General features: G+C 44.2%; 2 protein-coding genes across 2 annotated transcripts in view; one reads left to right on the top strand and one right to left on the bottom strand.

Moving 5' to 3' along the window:
- Nucleotides 1–18,430, bottom strand: part of T265_05912 (hypothetical protein) — a gene marked incomplete at both ends in the record, with an annotated part of 25,175 nt that extends 6,745 nt beyond the window's left edge. The window contains one exon of the mRNA XM_009171047.1: nt 18,282–18,430. Coding sequence (XP_009169311.1) covers nt 18,282–18,430 — 149 coding nt within the window. The remainder of the gene's footprint in view (nt 1–18,281) is intronic.
- Nucleotides 18,431–18,448: 18 nt separating this feature from the next.
- Nucleotides 18,449–20,801, top strand: part of T265_13902 (hypothetical protein) — a gene marked incomplete at both ends in the record, with an annotated part of 24,492 nt that continues 22,139 nt past the window's right edge. Inside the window, 2 exons of the mRNA XM_009171070.1 lie at nt 18,449–18,667; nt 18,919–19,214. Coding sequence (XP_009169334.1) covers nt 18,449–18,667; nt 18,919–19,214 — 515 coding nt within the window. The remainder of the gene's footprint in view (nt 18,668–18,918; nt 19,215–20,801) is intronic.

The raw sequence follows: 20,801 nt of genomic DNA on the forward strand, positions 1-20,801 counted from the left end.
TTATTTTCTCATACGCACAAACACGTCGCATTAAGCTGACTCATCGGACATCGATTGTCTGCACCGCCTAGTCAGCGTAGCAACCACTCATGTGCCGACGCGCCCGCGTAGACGCGCTGGGACCTACATAAAGGGAAACCGAACCCAGTCAGGACACACAGACTCGCGCGCGCGCACGGACTCCCACATCCAGCCAAGCACTCCAAGTCCACGGACAATCATGGAACACCTGTAGCAGCCAAACTGCGGAGAAAACACGTTACCGCCGTCCGGATTTTCACCAAGGGACTCTCACATCCGATACGTTCCCTTTTTTGACTTGCTCCCTTTTCACATTGTATTTATTTTTATACGCGTTGCAACCCTCCACTGTCCACCATACTAAAAACTTCTATTAGTGCACACACACACACTTTCTGATTTGTATTATGGCTATCGCCCATTGTGCACTAATAAGTACTTCAAAGCGTCTCGATATGAACTCAAAGAAGGTACAGATTCGAGATGGAAACCCCCCTCCGGTAGCCTTATTACATTAGCCCCTTCATTTTCACTGTAGATACCTTCCGAGCCCCTTGATATTGCCTTCAAAGAAAATATCCTGGAGTCCGGTTTTTGCCTGACATGTTACAAAGTATAAATGAATATGCTTTGGTTGATCATTGTACATTCTCCATTCACTCTCAGTCCGTCTCTACTCGATGGTTTATTTTTTTATTTGCCTACCCGGCTGCCAGTCGCCTAGCCCTGAACCAAAAGCCACAATTCTTAAGGATTTATAGACGACGGGACTAGCCTGACAAACTAAGAGCCATTTCTGATAACCTGTACCTATTCTTGCTTTTCATCGTGGTGGGTTGACCGATTTCAGTGCATTCTTGATCGCAGCAGTGCATCTAGGGCGGCGACAAGCCACAAGATCCCTGATTTGCTTCCCTCACGGCCACCACAGATGTGTCCGCACACATCTGTGTGGCGGGTGTTTGTAAAAAAAGCATGGGTCACACATCAGTTAAGGCGGTGAAAAAAGTGAGTCACGGAGCCTATCTAAACTTGGCTGGTTAAAAAAAACCACTGAACATAGGATTGGCACACGGGTAGTGCAAGGCATGGTTGGAAAACAGATTCATATTTTGGTCAGCTTACTCAGAACATAAGGTGGTGAGTCGGAGAATTCAATACAGAAAAGCAGAACCTTGTGGGGGGGGGCTATAGGAAGCGCCTGTGCAACCTATGGTGTCAACTGAAAGCCTGAGCGATAAATGGTTCTCGCAAAGAGACATGGTTGACTGTTAGGAGTTGTGTAGGAGGTTCGGCTGAGATGGCTGTACGAGAACGGATCCCTGGCAAACTTAGTTCCGTGCGCTTACAGCTGGTAACGGACAAACAGCGATAAGCCAGCGCTCTTAAAATGAAAGAAACACGAAATGAATGTCACGCCAACCTTCAAATCATCCAAACATACACTGTTTTTACACATCTACGCTTTTTTGGAGTTCCAAAGCATTCACAGGTAAAATTACGGTGTTTCAAATCTCTCGATACACCAGATGGGATCATTAAACGTAAAATGTCCATCAACGACTTTCAAGGTGTGAGCGAATCACTGAAATCGCGCTGAGCGATTCGCAAATGAGTGTAGTCTTCGAAACCAACGAGGTTTTCACCCTGGTCATGAGGTCTACTTCAATGTGACACAGAAGGCCACTGAGAAAATAAAGAGGAATCCGCGACCTGGAAAAGAAAAATGTCACTAAATTGTATACTGACAGCAAAACTGAAATACCCAGGGATTCCAGTTTGCATAAGTAATGCTTGAAATGAAAAACAGGGGAAAACAGTTCGCGAATTTATGATGAAATAGTGGAAAGGCAGATACCGGCTCCATGGATGCTAGCCAAGTAGGAAAAAACAAGATATTTCGCCGAGGAAACGGAGCAGATGATATACTAAATACCTGAAAGCCGACAAGAAGGCGTTTGAACTTCCGTTTTTCCACATCTGTTGTAAGGTTATCACCCCTGGCGGAGCGACTATACTTGATTTTATCGCTTTGGGAGTTAGCAATTTGTTATGCTCGTAGGACATTGGTGCAAAGTTTAACGATCCCGAAGCGCACGAATCCGTGATGCAGGATTCGTTTTACTATAGCATCCGAAGAAGGTGAACGTTTATCTGCCCGTTAAAAAAACAACTGTTCACATGCGCGAAAGGTACTCCCTTGAGTAATAATTTGTTCCCAGTCGGAAACAATTGAGTCCAGGTAAATCTCTCTTTGACGGTGCTCAGCTTCAACTGAATGTGCTGCACACACCAACCTCTTGTGGGACACAGGGTTGAGAGAAACTTATGGAGTTATTTTGAATGATGAGCCCTAAGTAATGCGAAGCCAATTGTGGGTTGTCTGGGGTATCTCGACGCCCTTATAAGTAGTGTGTTCCGCAACAAACGTCAAGCGTAGACGAGACTGACAAACACCGGGTGACTTCGTCGCTTTCCACCAGAAAGGGTCTATTGGTTGAAGACATTGGTAAGATGAAACCTAAGTACCTCCAGCAGCCAAAAGCAGTGCCAAGAAGTAAGTTAAGCAGTTTAAATTGAAAGGACTATTGAAGAGAAAGTATGAAGGGGGCCAGGACTTTTTTGGCAGGCCAAGGTTCAACTAACTTTGAAAGAGCAAAACTTATCAAAAACACCTAACAGTGCTTCACAGCTTTCTACCAATTAGTCAGAGGCGCGAAAAGTGTACACGCCATTCGTCAAGGCAAGTTCCGTTATGAGTGATTTTGTCATTACGAGGAGCTCCAACATCTGTTTATATAGTCAAGTCAGTGTACCTCGGTTAAATTCACCGTACAGTCGTTTAATCCCTAACACCAATGCTTTCTGCACCTTTGAAGTCAGTGGTTACCAGGTTCTTCTTCCAAAAAACTGGCAAATAAGACAGGATTTCACTTTCACCCAGCTATAAAAGGCAGGACTTGGAAAGCGATGAAAGTTTTAATGGGAGATTTTCAGTCCCTTAATTGAAATCCCAACAAAATAGTGTCATCCGTGAAAATTTCCGTCATCCCGAAACTTTATGATCCACAAAGGATCACCTGTGTTTTACCAGAAGTCATTAAGAAGTCCATATCTTACATTTTATGAAGTCAGCGTGAGATCAAGATGTGAATTTTCCGAGCAGAAAGGTGAGAGTGTCTTGTTGTTTCAAGAAGTCAGGTCTTATCCAACATAAGCAATATTCAGGGCATCAAAAGGGTCAAGTTTATGTCTTCTGTTGAGTCTCGTCCATGTGAATCATTCCCATAAATATATTAAGAGTCCATATTACTTGCTGATTTAAAGTGATTTTCACACAGTGCTACGAGGCAGGACCAGGACGAAATGCGCACCACAATCACAGTTGATAGTCACCAGAAAGCCTTCCTCAAACTACCGTAGAACTTTTCGAACCAGAGCATGACCATTTGTGTATCAATCAGCCCGGCCTGTTATATATTTGGCGATTTGCATGACCAATACGCTTAGGACGTTTGAACCGAAACCTGAGGTATGCATCAGATGGAGGACATCACGTTTCCGGAACACAAACACGAATGATTTACCACGTAGTTTTTCCTGACAAAAAATTGTTGCCTACAAAGTAATGTCCCGAGACTTGAATTTGTTCTGCTTGGAGGAGCGTCTTACAGATTGACGATGATCTTTGGATGGCGTATTCCATTCTCCAAAAACCCGTTATCCTGCGAAAATATTCTCTGTCAAAATTTGTTATTTAGCAGTACCTGTTCCCAAACAAGAAAGATCCATAACCTGCCACACTACTGTATAAATTTAATTGAATTCATTGGTTTCAACAGACACCCTAATTTTATTTCCGCTTTTTCGCTGTAAATCTGCTGTTACCTAACTTGTTAATGTTTATTTCCAGCGTATTTTATTGCTTTTCTTCACAAGATCATGGTTCAAAAACCCACATTTCACTACCAATCTTTCTCACCGGGAACAAAAGGTTTACTGTTCCGTAAATTTGTTGAAATCACGTGTAAGTCACTGGGCATTGTTGCACTGACAACTGTATATGTTTTTCTGTTAGGAAAAACGAGCATTTACGCCTTATTGTTCATTTCTCCTAAACTATCTGCCACACATTCAGTAGTGAAATTTCGTCAATTGAATCCAGACAGTTTGGTAACCACATAAAACCCATGTGAAGTGCTTTTGAATTTCTTTAAAAAAAGGAAAGAATTATTCGTTTTTTGACATGTGGTTGGCAGGGTAACATCAGATGGACCAAAATATATTGATCGATTATACCCTTCTTATATTGCTTGGTTAGCCGAAAAGATCTTTCGAGGTCTTCATAGCTTTTTCCATTTTTCGGATCTGCGGTAGCGTATGTTTCTCCTATGGTATGCAGCAACAATAGCTGTTTTCGCAGGAAATCAGAGAACTAAAACTTCATAAAAGAAACTACTCACAAAGTTGCTAAAAACCCTTCGATAGTCCATGACCGGTTTTGCCCTTCTTGGGGCTCATCAGGTAGGCGCAGTCCCCGAGTTTCCGTCAATCTTATGTTCTACTTGAACCCAAATTGGACTGTTTTCGAGAAATACACTTATTTGGAAATCAGTTTGGTTTTCACGAGTGACTCACCTGAATCTCTCATTTATGATATTCTATAACTGAATGTGCTGCACACAGGTCGCCTCATGATTCAACTGGCACGACATTCGAGATATCGCAGCATATTTTCATGAGGGAAACTACTCACAAGGTTGCTGAAAGCAACTACGATATCCTGATTAGCGTGCCAACTAAACCATGAGACGGTCTGTGTGCAACACTTTCAGTTGTGGAATATCATAAACGAGAGATTCAGTTGAGTCTCTCGTGGAAAACAAATTGATTCCCAAATTAGTGTTTTTCCCGAAAACAGTCCAATTTGAGTTCAAGTAGAACATAAGATTGACGGGAACTCGGAGACTGCGCCTATCTGATGAGCCCCAAGAAGGGTGAAACCGGTCGTGGGATATCGAAGAGTTTTCAGCAACCTTGTGAGTAGTTTCCATCGTTGCTTATTATTAGATTGGAAGTCAACAACAGAGAAGTATCCCTCATTATGTCGTCGTGGTCACCCCCGTACAACACTGTTGTGGACCTAAAATTATGCGAAAAATGCGAAATAAGCAACATCAAGTCCAACAACTGTTATCTCAGTTTACCCACGAGACTCACTACTGAACTATTGTAAGTAGTTTTGAATAAAGCTAGTTGATATCATGGTATCCGCGGCAATTTCTCCAGAACTGTGCTTCAAAACATCAGAAATACTTAAGTTTAAGTCGTTTTCAGTTGGAATTCTGGTATCTTTCTACCAGCTTTCTGGAAAACTATTAAATGTTTACTCTGAAACTGTCAGAGTACAACACGTATACATTGATGCATCGCAGACCGTAATAGCAAACCGCTAGCTGAACCCGAACGAAAGGACAGTTGCCAAATGACCCACAAAAAATCTTATTGTGGGTACACTATGCTTACACTAGAAACGCAAGACAGCAAAGCCATGTTTCCATGGATCAGATGAAGCTTTCTCTGGGAAGGCATGAGCGTTGTTTTTCTTTTTGGACGTTGCAGATATAACACACAAACGGACACTAGCAAAGTATTGGATGGCCTGCTGAGCGAAGACAATCAATAAACATGATGTGGTGCACACAAGAAGGACGGATGAAGAGACTGCGTCACTTTTTTATTGTGGCAATGGATTCACCGAAATCAGAACGTAATTATCAACTATAAAGTGAAAATTAGGAACAAACGTGAGTCCGCTGATCAAAAACAGGTGGACAGAATCCATCGTCTGTTGCGGCATAAGGGATTTTGATGGTACTTATTTTCCGTTCCTCACTTTAAACCTTTTTCTTACGCTTACAGGACATGTAAAATGGAGGAGTGCTTAAGTTGGTATTTTGTCAACTACACAATGGTCCTACTTGCGTTGAATTGCTCCTTCTGGGATGAGCGCTGTACTCACTGCCGTCAAAACTGCCTAGCAGAACGGTTATTGTGTACGCTGAAATTCCACCTGACAGTTGTAGTAGCAGATCGCGTAGAGATGGCTGAGTCCAAATTTATGGTTAGAATCTAAACACCAATTGTGCTTATTGATCAGACGTTTGTGTTTATTTACATAATTAACGTAAACCAAGCAATATTTTGGTACTGAGTCGCGAAGAGCGGATCGCATCAAACATTGGAACGTAGGTGAAAAATCCGAACTAGATAACCTCAAATTCAGAGACCTCTACTGGCACAACAAACATTCTTTGCTTTATCTCTTGGTTGCAGTTCTGCTATCCAGTATCCTAAATTGAGTTCAACCAGACAACATTTTCACGTGTATTCATTTGGACGTCAGACGTGACAACGTCGCTTAAGGCGGAGTGGGGCGCTAAGTGAATGTCAGTGTGAGATGTTAAATTGCATAAATAACGGTTGATTGGACGTTTTCTGAACTAACTCAGGGACCACTAAAACTTCAGGTGAATGGTAAGAACAGTAAGTCTGAAACCATGGCATGTGACAAACTGCGAGTCTCACTAGGACGTAGGAAAATTCTTTGAAGGAAGGACATGTTGCTGAACTGAAATTCGTCACATGAGCAGCCTTCAGCGTTGTCAGACCCAAGCGATATGAAAGAGCAAGTGATGGTGCATCAAGCTGTCAATAACCTGTACTGTGTGGACAGTTGCTGAAAATGACGATTTTACATGAATTAGGTGCGTGAGGAGGGACGTGGGAGCTGATAAAACCAAGGCTAACCGTTGGTCGTTGCAGGCATGAATATCTACCAAGCACAAGGCATACGTGGTTTGTTGCGCACGGGATTAATTACCAGGAGGTCGGAGTGCATTCGGTTCTACGAAGATGAACAGGAGACTGATTCTCAGGGGTTCAATGGGGAGGACACTGGCTAGACAACAAGATTTTCAACCCGAGACTCATTTTACTTGAGATTGAGCGAAATTCGTGCTTTACCAATATTTAGTACAGCCAGTGTTTTGGACATGATGGGAACCGGTTAGGTAACACTCACAAAGAAATTTTCTGAAGTGATGAGGCCTTTGCAGTGGTTATTGAACAAGGCGGCAAAGGACGGGTGGCAATAAAAGGCTCGCAGTTTTCAAGAGCTACGAAGTTAAAAGCCAATCACTAGGTTAGCGCTGGCCAAGTGCCATGAGAAGTGCCAAAGAACAGACTGTATCAGAATACCGTGGAAACATGGTACTGCTAGTTGGCGGCACAACGGTGCGGGGACAAGCTGGCTAGTATTTCGAGACGAAATGTGTCTGATATTTCCCAGCAAATGCATAAGTGGACTGATTGGAGGATTGACCACATTAGCTATCTGTGTAACTCGCAAGCCCATTCAATCGACTTCGTCTGCCCAAAATGGAACGTGATATGTAACGCGAGAGACATGAAGTAGTTGCGTAAATATACCCATGGTTTAGAAAAACAAGTGCCAAACATTGATTTTTCCGGGATCTCGTCATCAAGTCAATACAAATCTGATGAGTAAAGCAGGAGCGAAAAATGAAATACACAGTGAAGAGTGGTTAGTGAAATACAAAACGAGGGGACACGAACGATTGGTTGTGCCCGGTGTCTATTAGGTGGGACGCGATTGAGCTTCTAGCCGAACTTTTGAGGTTAATTGTATTCCGGTACGAGAGGTGCTTGCGTATTCTCTTGGTAAATTGCTGTGTAATGCACTCAACATACTCCGCTGAACAACAGCAGCACCCACCATATTCTGGGTGGGGATTAGCATCTTGTCTTTGAGCTTTACGTTGAGCAAAGAGTTGGTTGTAAATCAAGGCCGCAAAGTTCCAGCCGGAAATCTACGTTGTAGGGATTGAAACAAGCGGCGATCGACTATGCCCGTCGACACGCTTTCATGGTGTTTGAGTTGTACGTAGTGTCAGTGTATCACGATTATGGGGATGTCATGGCAACTTCAAGTCATGATGGTGGTCACATCGCGCCAGAAGTTGTGTGCACGTGATCGAGGGGGCAAGGTGGTTTCCTTTGGTGGTGTTGAGTAGCTGGCCAATGAAATTGAGGTAGTGACGTTTTATTAAGCTGTTTTTACAGCCGATCTCACGCAACTTTGATTTTAAGTCAGAATATTGTTGTTTATGGAGGAGGATGGCCAGGTCTGAGCCGCCATGTGGCATTGTTCACATCCTTTAACCGATGTAATACTGGGAAAATCATGCGTGGTTTCGCTTATGATGCTCTAGGGCCGTGCAGAAGCTGCGAAACATGTCACGGGGATGCGGTATTGTGTGCTGAGAATAAGAACATTGCGGCGACACTTCATGCATCGTGTCTATATGGATAAGCGCTTTTTCAAGAGTTTATGGGTCTCACCACAAAGGGATCAGAAAAGTAAGCGCTTGGCTTTGTCTTGAGAAAGCAGGTTCATTTCCTAACAAGTGCTAGTAGGCCATGAGGTGTATCAGATTTGGTCGGAGAGAGAAGCGCTTAATAAGAAAAAGATTAGAATTGTGCTGAATGAAACACAAAGGATATTGGTTTGCGCTGCAAAACGTCTAAGATAAATCGGAGCTATCAGTCCGCCATTCCTGAGGAGGTGAAAGTTCAATATTTGAGTCTCCTGGCGGCAAACTGCTGCTCTCGGTAAACTGACGTGGCGTAATATAGAGAGACAGGGCAGGTCAGCCTAAGCGAGGACACAGAGAGAGGTGGCAGCAACGAAGAGTCGTGTGCAACCTGGATGTGGGCGAAATTACTTTCCTCCGTATCGTAAGCAAAGCTATTGGAAAATGGGCCTTCCTCAATGAGGTCGTATCATCTACCGCTCTATACTTCTGAATGCCAACTGACCAGTTACAGACCATTGAACAGAGAAGCGAAACTCTAATCTGCATCTTAGTTCCAAAAACTGGACACAGATCTTTTCCCGAACGAGTTTTCTTAGAGATTAGTTGCCTCCACTCATTCGTCGGTCAAATCCAAGCAAATGTTACAAAGTGGCCCCACGAATTCCGCAACAGATTTCCCTTTTTCCATCGACGCAAAGCGAAATTCTACAAACAACACATACTACTCGCGTGCCTCCCGACCAGTAGTATCATCGTTACATTTCTACCATGTACATTCAGATAGTTTTCACTAGATGTTGGAACTATAGATAGGTGACAAAAAGTTCGGTTGAGCGAGGTGTAAGTACTATAGCCTAACTAAAATTGTAACCGGATACCAAGTTGCCACAGCAAACTCCGTTTAGTAACGCGAGCATGGAGGCTAACCTTTGTTGCCCTAACTAACCAATGGCTCTATGGAGGTTAAGCGCTAGTGGAAAAAGCATACAACTGCGAGGTCGATGAAAATAGTGTTCAGTGATCAGGAAGTTCTCTTTCCTTCTTCAAAGCGCACTGGTACAGCAGAGGCTATCCAGCTTCCTTTCACGCATTCTCATAGGCAGAAATGGGTGATGTTAAACACCAAGAGTCCTAACAGATAATCCCGCAGACCCGGATTCTGCATACTGAGCCATGGTCGCCAACACAGAAAAACAAATTTTACACCGAAACAGGAATTCAGGACTCAAACGTGCTTCATTAAAACCGTAACCATCCAGGTAGCTTTCGCTTAAATGAATACTTACCATCGAATTCTACACCTGAATATCAAGGCTGCTCTGGCAAGCGTAAAAACTACTAAACACTACTGATATACGTATATAAATCGCAAATAAGTCTGTAGGCGTCCACTAAGTTTTGGCTCAGCTTACTCGACGCCGTACTGTGAAACGATCAGGATGGGCACTCACATTGCAAAATTATATATCGAGTTGTACTCCTGTTCTATCAGAAGTAATAAACAGTACAATGTTTAGACTTTAAAGTATCCTAAACTCACCGAAATTTTACTCTTGGACGCAGAAGCGTTTGGAATCCACCTAACGTGATTTCAGTTGCCAGATGCTCAACGCAAATCACTAAGAAACTGCAACCCTACTAAGACTCCAAGGAACCGATGAAGCGCACATTAGTGACAATGTTTTCAAGGGTAAAACTTAACGCATTCTACCCAGAAGCACCCATTAACACGTCTTTATTGCGGCCCCACACAAAACGTCCGGTCACAACTACTGAGCCGACGATCAGATCTCTTGGAGTTACTTCTTGGTGTTATTACTTCATATACTTAACAATAACAGATATGCAGCCACCGTGCACCGCTAACCTCTTCCCTGCAGAGAGCAACTGGAATTAATTTCGCCAAAACAAATGGGTTTTCGCGGTTGCAAACCTTGCGAGGTGTCAGTTTAAATCGACTGCACGTTTAAAAGATATGACACTTCGTCTAAGTGAACAAACTTTCAAGGTCACTGACCACCGGTGATTCGTGTGTGATAACCAGTTTACGACACAAGGCCCTAAATCACACCCCAGCACTTTTAATCGTTTGACGGTGTTCTCCAAGTAGGATTTATGGTCAACAGAATAACAAGTGCAAATTTCATCTATGCGGGTAGCTGAATGACTTTTGAATGCTTTATAGTCGTCAGACGTAACAAACTACATGAGTTTGTTCAACGAGCTTTGGCACATCGCAGTTATCTGGAAGCTCGCCCTGAGTTCAGTAAAAATATTCCAAGACAGCTTGAAACAGTTTGCATTATTATGTAAATATGTATCTTTTTGGATAGTCCCATTCCAAGATTAGCGCAACTACTCCGGAGGGGACGCAGGGTTTCAGGTATCTGCATGCAAAATGCCGACATCCCGATGATATATCTTCCCTACTAGGAGAAATGACGTCATTTGGGTGCACTATGACATAAAGCGCAACGAAATAGCCGAAAAATACGCCATCCACTGCGTTTGATTCTAACAACCGTACGCATTGGTCTTCAGCTTGACCAGTCTTATAGGCTCTTACAAACGCGCACCCCTGATCATTTGGCCGCAAATAAGTATGGTAGCCTGGCTCAATGGTTAACGAACGCCCTTCATAGCCATGGCTTCCTGCGTTGTCGCTTACCTTGTAGTGGTGTTGCTACCCAATAAGTTAGTTTACCAGGAGTGTGGCAAAGAAATAAAAATAATTACGCTATTGGGTATACAAAAATGAAGAGATCAGATGGAACAGACTGACCAACAATTGTTCCCTTTAAAATATTTCGTCGTTGGCCCAGGTCAGCGAATAAACAATAGTCCAATTATGTTGGTCCAGAGGTCTTCTTCTGAAGAGTTCCCACATATAATGGATTCCGAAGATAGTCTGAAGTGTTTTGGTACCAGAGTTAGTACATGAGACTCGCGAATGACCGCTGCAAGCGCGAGCGAAATCAGAGGAGAGAGTTGAAGCACGTGACCACGCTTGCATTATGTGAAATAGTACAAGTGCGCGTTTTTGTAGTTTTTCGTATTCAAACAAAAAACGACTATGCAATTGACGAAATACGTGGTGTTATAATGGAAGTAAAATAAAGGTACAAAACGCCAAAACCTTAGCCTGTTATCACAACTGCTGGGTCCGTGACCATTTGTGACGCTGTTTACTGAGGCCCCAATCGTGTATGGTGGTTTATTCCAACAGCCCACGACGGCCTTTTATCATCATAATGTACGCGCAGTGCGGCCCCGCAATGCTCACGACTGAAGATTGTGAAACCACCACGGATGAAATGCATTTTCATTTACCCAATGGACTGGCACAACCGTGTTGGTTCATCACTGTTTCTTTTTAGGAAACTGGTTTCACTCAAAGATGGATCCGATATGGAAAATGCGTATTTGATTTGAGCTTCATTAAATCTTCGGTGAAGTTGTTCAAATGTCTGGCTGTTATAAATTCAAACCTACCACTTGCTCAGTAAGTCCCGTTGTCGGTATTGAGATATCATTATGTAAACCTACACTCACATAGTTCAAAGTATCGGAATTCTTGGACAACCAAGACACCTTCCCCAAAAGTTCTAATTGCGTCTGACAGTGATGATGTCCTTACTGAGGACTGCTAGTTTCCTTAGGTATCACCGATACAGGGACATCTACTCTTCAACCAGTACTCAGATATCCATGTTCCAATTCCCTCAACCCGTCTTTGTCCTCTGGACGATCTAGGCACTTTAACACCCCCGCCATCCATCCTCTCAATGCTCCTTGTCCGCCCATTTAAGTGCGCAAAACTTGGTTTGGACTTTTCGGCCACCAGTCATCCTTAAAGCGTTACCAACCCTCATCAACTGCGCGCCATTCCTCCAAAAGCTTGGTTACTCTATGCTGGGCCTCAGTCCACCGACATTACTGAAAAAACAAGATACTAAAATGAAAGCAGCGTTTGTTGATCACCTACGCCGCTAACTTAAGCCTGTCCGGTTGCAGAACATATTCCAGAAAATTTTGCCATCAGCCCAAAACATCGATTCTAGCAGAGCAAAATGATGTCGCATGTTTGGGCTACCGGGCTAAATAAGAGCACGAGTTGTGGTTGCGTGAAGCGACGCGTTTTGCAGTGCGTCTTCGATCTTCCTTAGGGTTTATTTCCGGCATACTTTCACTTCATCGTACAAGTATGAAAAACGACAATATATCTCTAACCCCTTATCCCTGAATGGTTCGAACAACTGATTTCACTAAACCCACCCTACTACCAGGTTCATTTAACACATGGTACCTAAAACTTCTGTGATGGCATTCCACCAGATAACCCTATTTTGCATGGGCAAACCTCGAAGACATCGAAGAGCTTTAACGGTGGTTTTTGGAACCATCTGCACACGGTCCTGGCCGTTCTGCTCTGGTACGTCGAAGATTCCACCGCTGGTTATGATTTTTGGGAAACTTTCGGCTGATCTACGGCCCTCGTATTCACACAGGATCACGCCCTTTCGCCTCGACAACCCTACTATCTCCGGCTGAATGTCAATTATCGTTTCGAAAATCGGACATGGTCACCTAGCTGTAGTTGGTAAAAAAATTGTGACCACTGTTAGACCGTAATTTTGCGTATGTCCTACTGCTACCGCTATTACTACTGCCTATAAACACACCAATTCCTCCCGTAGAATCATCAAAGACCCTCTCTTCCAATGAAGGTCGAACGTTGACTTGCACTAGATACAGAGTATGCTAACTATCATAAAAACGCATCTGATTTGCTGGCTGTGACGTATTGCTTGGTTATGTCTGTCTGGTCGCATCCCGCGATGAAAAGACACTCTACATTGCACGAGTCACTAGTGGTTGCTACCCATTGCGTTTGTGCAGGCAAAAGCATAGTAATTATGACTCCGCACTCCTTTGGAATATTTCTAGGCTCAGTGCAAGGAAGAACACTTGGAGAAACATTCTTTCTGAAAAACATTCCGCACGGTCGTTACAGAGCGGCTATAAATATCTTAGATGAGTGCCGAATGGCGGACACGTACGAAAGATATTTCGGGGGCTGTGCTGCGGACGATCATAGAGGTGGACAAATCAGATGAACGCCCACCTGCGGGTTTTTCTGGAATGGATGCCTGTTATTTAAATACTGATTTACCCAGTTCTTCACACGAAACCAAAAACCGGAAGGCACACTCGGAACCACCCGGTGTGCGCACACTTGCGGAGGCCACGTCCTAGAAGCACAACCGGAATTTCTCTGAAACCGTGATTCGAGAAATCGAAACTTTAACGTAAAGCTTTAGCATTTGATGGTAACTATTTGATCCATTAAGATCTCTTCACGCAGCCGCAGTTTTATCAGAAGTTGTTTAAACTAATTCAGGATCCACTGCAGGCTCGGATTCGTATCCTAATGGCCACTGGCGGCTCCCCATTGTCTTTATGGAAACGGCGAAAAATTTAGTGAGAAAGCTGGTTGCTTCGTTTTTTTCCAGGTATTAGATTTGGAATTAATCTCAAAAAGACTAAGACAATAATCACGCCCTTATACCCGTGGAAACTGAAATTGTAGTGGCCACTTTCATGAACACCTTGGATGGACCGTTTATGGTTTTCATTGTAGTTGGAATATTCTTGGGTCCTTCGAGGGTTCACGGTGGCTCATTTCTGCAATTCAAGTGAGGTAATAAGACAGCCTTGTCCACTTTGGGGGCTCAGAATAGGAAAAAGTGTCCAAAAGGTTTGCTAGTAAGCATCTGATATGAGTTAAAATGCCGCCTGGAAGAACACAGTCAAAAGTTATAATAATTCTTAACTACCTCACCGAGGCTATACTGCCCGATTTCAAAAACGGTTACCAGTATTTATGTGTGCGGTCGAGGCGAACTGGCGTGGACATATGTGACTATGAGGGACGTGAATTGACTGGATCGTGTGCAAGGTTCGCCATGCAGGAGGAGTATATTTTTGGGAGAGGTCATGCAGTTGAAGTGGGAGTTGTCAACCGTATAGTCTTTTGCATCGTCGTGGACAGGAGGTGCGGTAGGGGTGGTGTAAAGCTGATATGATGCGGAAGTGAAGATGGGTTGCAATACTTCGGCATAAACGATGAGCTAAATGAAGCCCAGAAGGGTTCCCCGTGTTGGTTACATTACCACTATGGTTGGGTGTGTGATGGTTACGAGTTTCGACAAGGAAGAACGAGGTGTCGATTTTATCAAGCTACACTGTATCGGTATAAGAGAGTGGAAATCGAGTGAAGTTGACATTTAGTGCTCTAAACGGGCGGAGTTAACACGACGCACTCGCTGACTCACTAGAGCTTTGCTACAGCTGCATCCATGGATGCATGCTTGAAGACGCGTGTGGTCCTTTGATCCCAGGACTGAGATCCGCTTCCGACTAACAAGTATACACTCTTCTCTAGCTTGAACTTCGCTTCCCCCAATAATGCACTTGGTTGCCGAATAACGTTATCGACTTACTGATGCACAAACGGTTCCAACGTTTTCGCCAACTGGACTAATAGAGCAAGTAGCGAGTTTACCTTTGTAACAGTAATTCTCCAGGTTCAGCGCGGAAACCAACCAGGGATTGTGGACGGAGAGATTTGTTAAGCACTTGGTGAGTTATCCTCAACAACCTTGGTTAATTATGTGTTTGAAATGACATCGCGGAAGATGGATGCGAGTCGTAATTGGTTACACATTTTTTCAGAATACTTGTCGAGCGAAAAAAACTGAGAGCCGAATAGACCACGCATTCAGTTTATATCAATGCAACCAATAAACAGAAACATGATTTGTTAAAGGTTGCTGTGTAGTTTTCAGGCATGGAGCAGACGGACGACGTATGGATATGAAAAATGTCGTTGTTCTTCGGTCTATCATTACGTATAGTTGGGACAGCATAGTCTGCCACGAGCGTGTACGGGCCCCGTAGTTACTATAATTAGCCTCGGCAGGTGACACTGAGCACAGTTTTGAGTATGACCGGCGGTCGTTGGCCATTGGACTGGGCTGCTGGTCATGATTGAGGCCTCATACTCGGCGTTGAACATAGACACAGGCCTGGCTATTACGATAAGCAATTAAGGTAGGCGATATCGACTGTGGTTGTGAGTATAATGGGCAGTCGTTGGCCTTTAAATTAGAATATCGCGCAAAAATTGTGCCTCATTTTTATCGGCGCGCGTACATACTGGCCTGGTGTTCACTATAGGCACCAAAGACAAGTGGCATCACGTATAGTTATGGGTGTGAAAGACAGTCGATGGCCAATGGATTATGTTACCGTGCATAGGTGAGGTCTCATAATCAGCGCCACACAGCCGCTGACCTAGCAGTTACAAAATGTAGTTGGGGTGGGTGACAACGACTACCGTTATCACGGCGGTTGCCTAATGGCGTCAACACACATAGACCGTCGTATCCATATTAGGAGTGACACCTTCAGCTGTCTCGTGACGCCGTATTATCTACGGGCTAGTTATGCATGCCTGGGAGAGTGGATCATTCACATAGGTTACCCTCGCATCGCCACTGCACATTTCATGCACTACTCAATGAAATTTGAGGTCCATGGGAAAATGTGTTGCGACCAGGTTCGCCGAACAAAATCATCTCCTTTGTTAAATCTGAAGAATGTCAGGGAAACTAACATCAATGACCGATCTTACAGGATGGAATTCGCATTAGATATTCTTTAGATGTTTTATTCTTACTGAACGCCGAAGAAGCCCAAATATGCTCAAGTGCGATCTCGTGCTTTATCTCGCGTAAGACGGTAGCAGAATGCAAATCGGTGATGTTGCGCGACCTTGAAAATGTGCTCATTTAAACAAAATGCAACGAGCAACATGTTACCTGAAGGCGCAAATGGATTAACTAACTGCCCGTTAAAATCGCGACATCGAAACCCTTTAGTTTCGGCGGAAAGAACATATGTGTCCTTCTAGTCAGCGGCCTCGTGGAGTTAGTTTGTCCATCGCGAACGTCTCCCGCTTCCTAGTCCCTTCCGAAGGTGAGTCAAACGTTATGCACGGTGACGACATTCCACGAAACGATGTATGGTGCATAAACCAACGACCACCTTGTCCGCATCTGGGCTTGAAGATTGTGCTTTAACGGCTAAATTGGATCGAGTAGAATTTGCGTATTTTGGTGTCACGCCCAAAAGCACGGAAAAAACCATAGGAAGGTAATCTAATAAAGGCTAGCAAGACTGGTTGATCATCGGCCGACCAGCCGACGCAAGACCGACCTTCCAACCGTTTCAGAACAGAGTAAAGAACAGAACCCCTTCAGAAGGGAATACCTATTTCAAAAGAGGGTACATAAGATCCCTTACATGTTATGCAGAACCATCTCAGTTAAGATGGTTGTTGTTAGTGAGCATTCAGGATGTTGGCATCTGAAAGATCACTCAGTATTCCAACAGTGGATGGCAACCATCTATCTCATCCTCGGCTGCCTAAATACAAGTCTGATGGCCATAAATCCAATTGGTAAAAGTGAGAAGATAAACCAGATTCGAGCGATTGGGCAGGTTAAAACGTGATCAGAAGCAGAGGCTCAGTGATATCCCTTGAATGGTGTGCCGATTCTGACCACAAGCTTGAATTGTTACCAGAAAGTTAAAGCGATATGAACAAGACCTGAAAAATTACAATAAAGAGCGCTTCATAAACTTGTGAGATCAATAAAACCCATGGCTGTTCAGGGAAACGGGTCGGTGCTGAGGTACGAATGAAGAGAAAATGGTTCATTCCGCACCCAAAGCCAGCGAAGAAAGGTTGTCTGTGCGCTCATCTCAATGTGAAACAAATGAAGGTGAAAATATTTCCTCTCGGTTGACTGGTGCTCAGATGTTTCATGAACTTGTGAAACTTTCAGTAGGTTGGTGAAATATGGCAACTGATCTCGGTGTAACTCTATCTGGAAGTTTGCTCTACGTTATATAGTAATAGGGTATTTTGAAGAGAGGGGGAATAGCACGGCACTTTCAGTATCCTTATACTGCCTATTCTTTATCATAATTAACGTCAGAGCTCAGCCTCGCTATCAGGATGTGACCAAATTTTTAAAACGGCAGGATGTGGTTGAACTGATCTAGGTTGGCAAAGGGGTTGACTAGTCTGGGGGCAGTTTCCAAGTAGTGGAGTGCCACATCGGAAGTCCAAATATATGTGGTGATAAGGAGGCCCACTGGCCGCACAATGCTATTGGTTGCAAAACCTTTGCGAATGAAATAAAACCTTTCACGCCCAAATGTTGGGTCGTGTTGTGTATGTTCTCACAACAAAAATCACCCTAATCTACCTCCTTATTTTCGCACCTCACTGAATTTGATTGTCCCCTGAAGCAATCACACCCCTGGCAGAAAAAGACAGGTGAATTACTTTCCCAGCAGTACTGAGACCCCGGGATGTCCAGCTGGAGCTCAAAACTTGAGACTGATGCTCTGAACTCGATTGCCTGTTTCTCTATGTTCATGAGAGACGTCGTAGCTTCGAAAATTTAATTCCATTAGGCGAATACAGCGCGGGGTGATAAGTAATTGACAGGCAGCGTCGAGCTTGATTTAGAGTAGAAAACAACTGGCATTTGGCTTCAGTAATGGGACGCACTACCCAATTATGCCACGCGATTAGAAAATTACTCAGCAGGGATGCGAGTAGAGTGAAAACCACTTACCAATTTAGGTACAAAAATAGACCCTTAACTTTATTGAAAGTGACGAAGGCGCACTTCTGCTAAGTCGGAGCTCCCTGTATCTCTCTAAGTGTTCATCTAAAAGTACTAAGAAACCAAAACAATTTGAAGAATCCAGTCACTAAATCACTTGGTAGTGGGTGCAATATAATAGGGCACCGTAAACCACTGAGCCACATAAATTCCATCAGTTTTCTCTTGAGCCACCAGCGACTGTGGTACTTCAGCACCAAACACTATAATAGTAATGGATTTGTAGTCCCGTGGACGTATCGCCATCGTCCTTGGAACTAACAGCACGCGGGAGATTTCTTCTGCGACCAATCATTTACGAGGTCACAGTTTGGTTCGCTGCTGAGAGCTGTGCAGGTGGCGTGCTTCCAAAGCGTGATCTGTACAACTATCGTAAGGATGTCGGAGGTACCAACTGTCCCTTCAGAAGTGAAGTTGTCCAAAAAAGAGCTCCGGAAGTTGAACAGGGGCATGGATAAACTGTCAACGGACGATCATCCACAGGTAGATTTCTGTCAACTGACCAGTCCTATGCATTGTATGCTGGCCAATGCTGGAATGCCAGTGTAGAAACAACTGGTGTGAACTACCTCATTGTTGTGGTTTGGTCCTTTTTTCGGACCAATAAATTCCTGGACTGATGACCCTCCCATATCTTGAGCTTCATGAAATCTAGTCCTCAAATACAACTGCTTTTACGTTGCAGTGCTTTACGTTTATCCTCACCCATGTCTCTTTGCAATCTTATTTACTAGGAGCTCCCAGTTGTGATTGTGGACGGAGATGGTGGCCTGGAGTCAGCGACAACAGCATATGGAATGCTACCCCTACATCAATCACAGTATAAGAAAGGACCAGATTTTGTCGACTTGAAAGATGTTGCACAGGAAGGTTATGTTGACCAGTACATATGGATCCGGGGCAGATTACATCGGAGTCGCATGAAGGGGAAGCTGTGTTTTTTCGTTGTCCGCTTCCAAGATTACCGGATACAAAATGTCTTGTCAGCCTCCGAACATACTCCCAAGGAAATGCTTGCGTTTGTCGCAGGGTGAGTTTAATTTCACAATCATATTGGATCCTCAACCAAAGTCTTTGGCCCAAAAGCCTGACCGCCAGGCAGCGGTGTTTGGCGGGAACTACATACCATTTTTACGAAACAAGTCGCCACACATGTTCCAACCCCGAAACTGTGTTCATCAGACTTGCAACCATTGACCAAACTTGTATGAGAGATTCTGCGAGTATCTCTCACGGACACCCCCAGCAAAGCTCAGTGGATCTAGAAGTACACAAACCGTCACATCACAGTAAAGTTAAGTCTCTTCGGAGTGTCAAAGGCATATAGCTGAGTCTCAAGGGCCGCGTGTAGTAAGCTACATTAAGGGTCGTATTATTGTATGACTGCTAGCTGTGGCCTCTGCACCCGGGCGATTGCGGCGTCTTCAGCTTTTGGATCACTGATGCCTGAGAAGCTTTATTGGTTTTGGACATTGTCAACGGATTCGGAAGAGGTAATCATAAAACGGGTATCTGGCTGTTCAGTGGGTACTTTACTCGCGGGAATCATCCAGCATCATTAACTGAGGTGCCTCAGCCATGCGCTATGCATGCCGAACGCTGCCTACCAAGACCAGTGGTGATCTCCGTGCCGTGGCGGGACTGCGGGGTGGACAACTTATGAATTGGCAGAAGTGTTTGAAGGAGATTGTGAAGAGTTTGGGTAGTGTTAGTGCAGTCCGTCTTTTAGGATGAGGTCCCCGTGCCACCTGCGCTTTGCTGGAGACATTACAAGAAATGGTGGATGATTGGCGTCGATGGCGTTCGTGCTGTCAGTTTCTCTCCAGGTTATCTGATTAAGCGCTTGGAGGTGTAGAGACTTCGGAACACATGCGATAGGCATGCACTAGGCCTCCGTCACCCACTCTTTTCATTATAGGCTTTAAATACAGTTATATACGCCTTTTGGCTGGACGACAGTTGGGATCAGTATCAACACTGATGATGTTGTCTCTGATGCAGTCCGTTGTGGCAAATGCTGATACTAGAAATAAGCACCTTTTCTTATGTCAAGGGATAGTGGGCTTGATTAAACTGAAAACTGAACGACGCAAAGAAGACTGTTCACTGGAATCCAATTCGGTAAGGACTGGATGCAACTTCCACGCCATGTATTCCACGGCCATCGCATCTGGATCACCGGATACACAGTGTAATGTGAATAAGCCGAGTTCTTCGTTGGCGTCTTGCAATGCATGTCCACGCTTGGGTCATGTATGCATTTTACTAGTCACAGAAAACAACACTTTTGAGGGGGTATGCGGTCTCAGCGAGCATTGCCTGTTTACCAATTTAACATAAACTAGGGACGTTAAAAGAACCCGTTTAAAACACTTCGTAGATTTAGCAAGGTGTTATTCTGTTTCTTCCTGCTGGACACATCTAACAATTAAATGACCCAGGAGTCTTTGCGTGTGCGGTGTGAAGTGGTCGGGGGGGGGGCAGCGGGTGGGACGTCCGTGGACAGGTGACAGGTGGACTGGGTGACCCTTTTCGGAGTGAATGACTCAATAGTCTTACTTGGCTGCAGGGTGGCGGCCTAACCCGAGGATGCAGGAAGTAAGGCATTGCTGTCTCA

The sequence above is a fragment of the Opisthorchis viverrini genome (genome assembly GCF_000715545.1).
Source record: "Opisthorchis viverrini unplaced genomic scaffold opera_v5_115, whole genome shotgun sequence".
In the NCBI taxonomy this organism is placed as follows: domain Eukaryota; kingdom Metazoa; phylum Platyhelminthes; class Trematoda; order Opisthorchiida; family Opisthorchiidae; genus Opisthorchis; species Opisthorchis viverrini.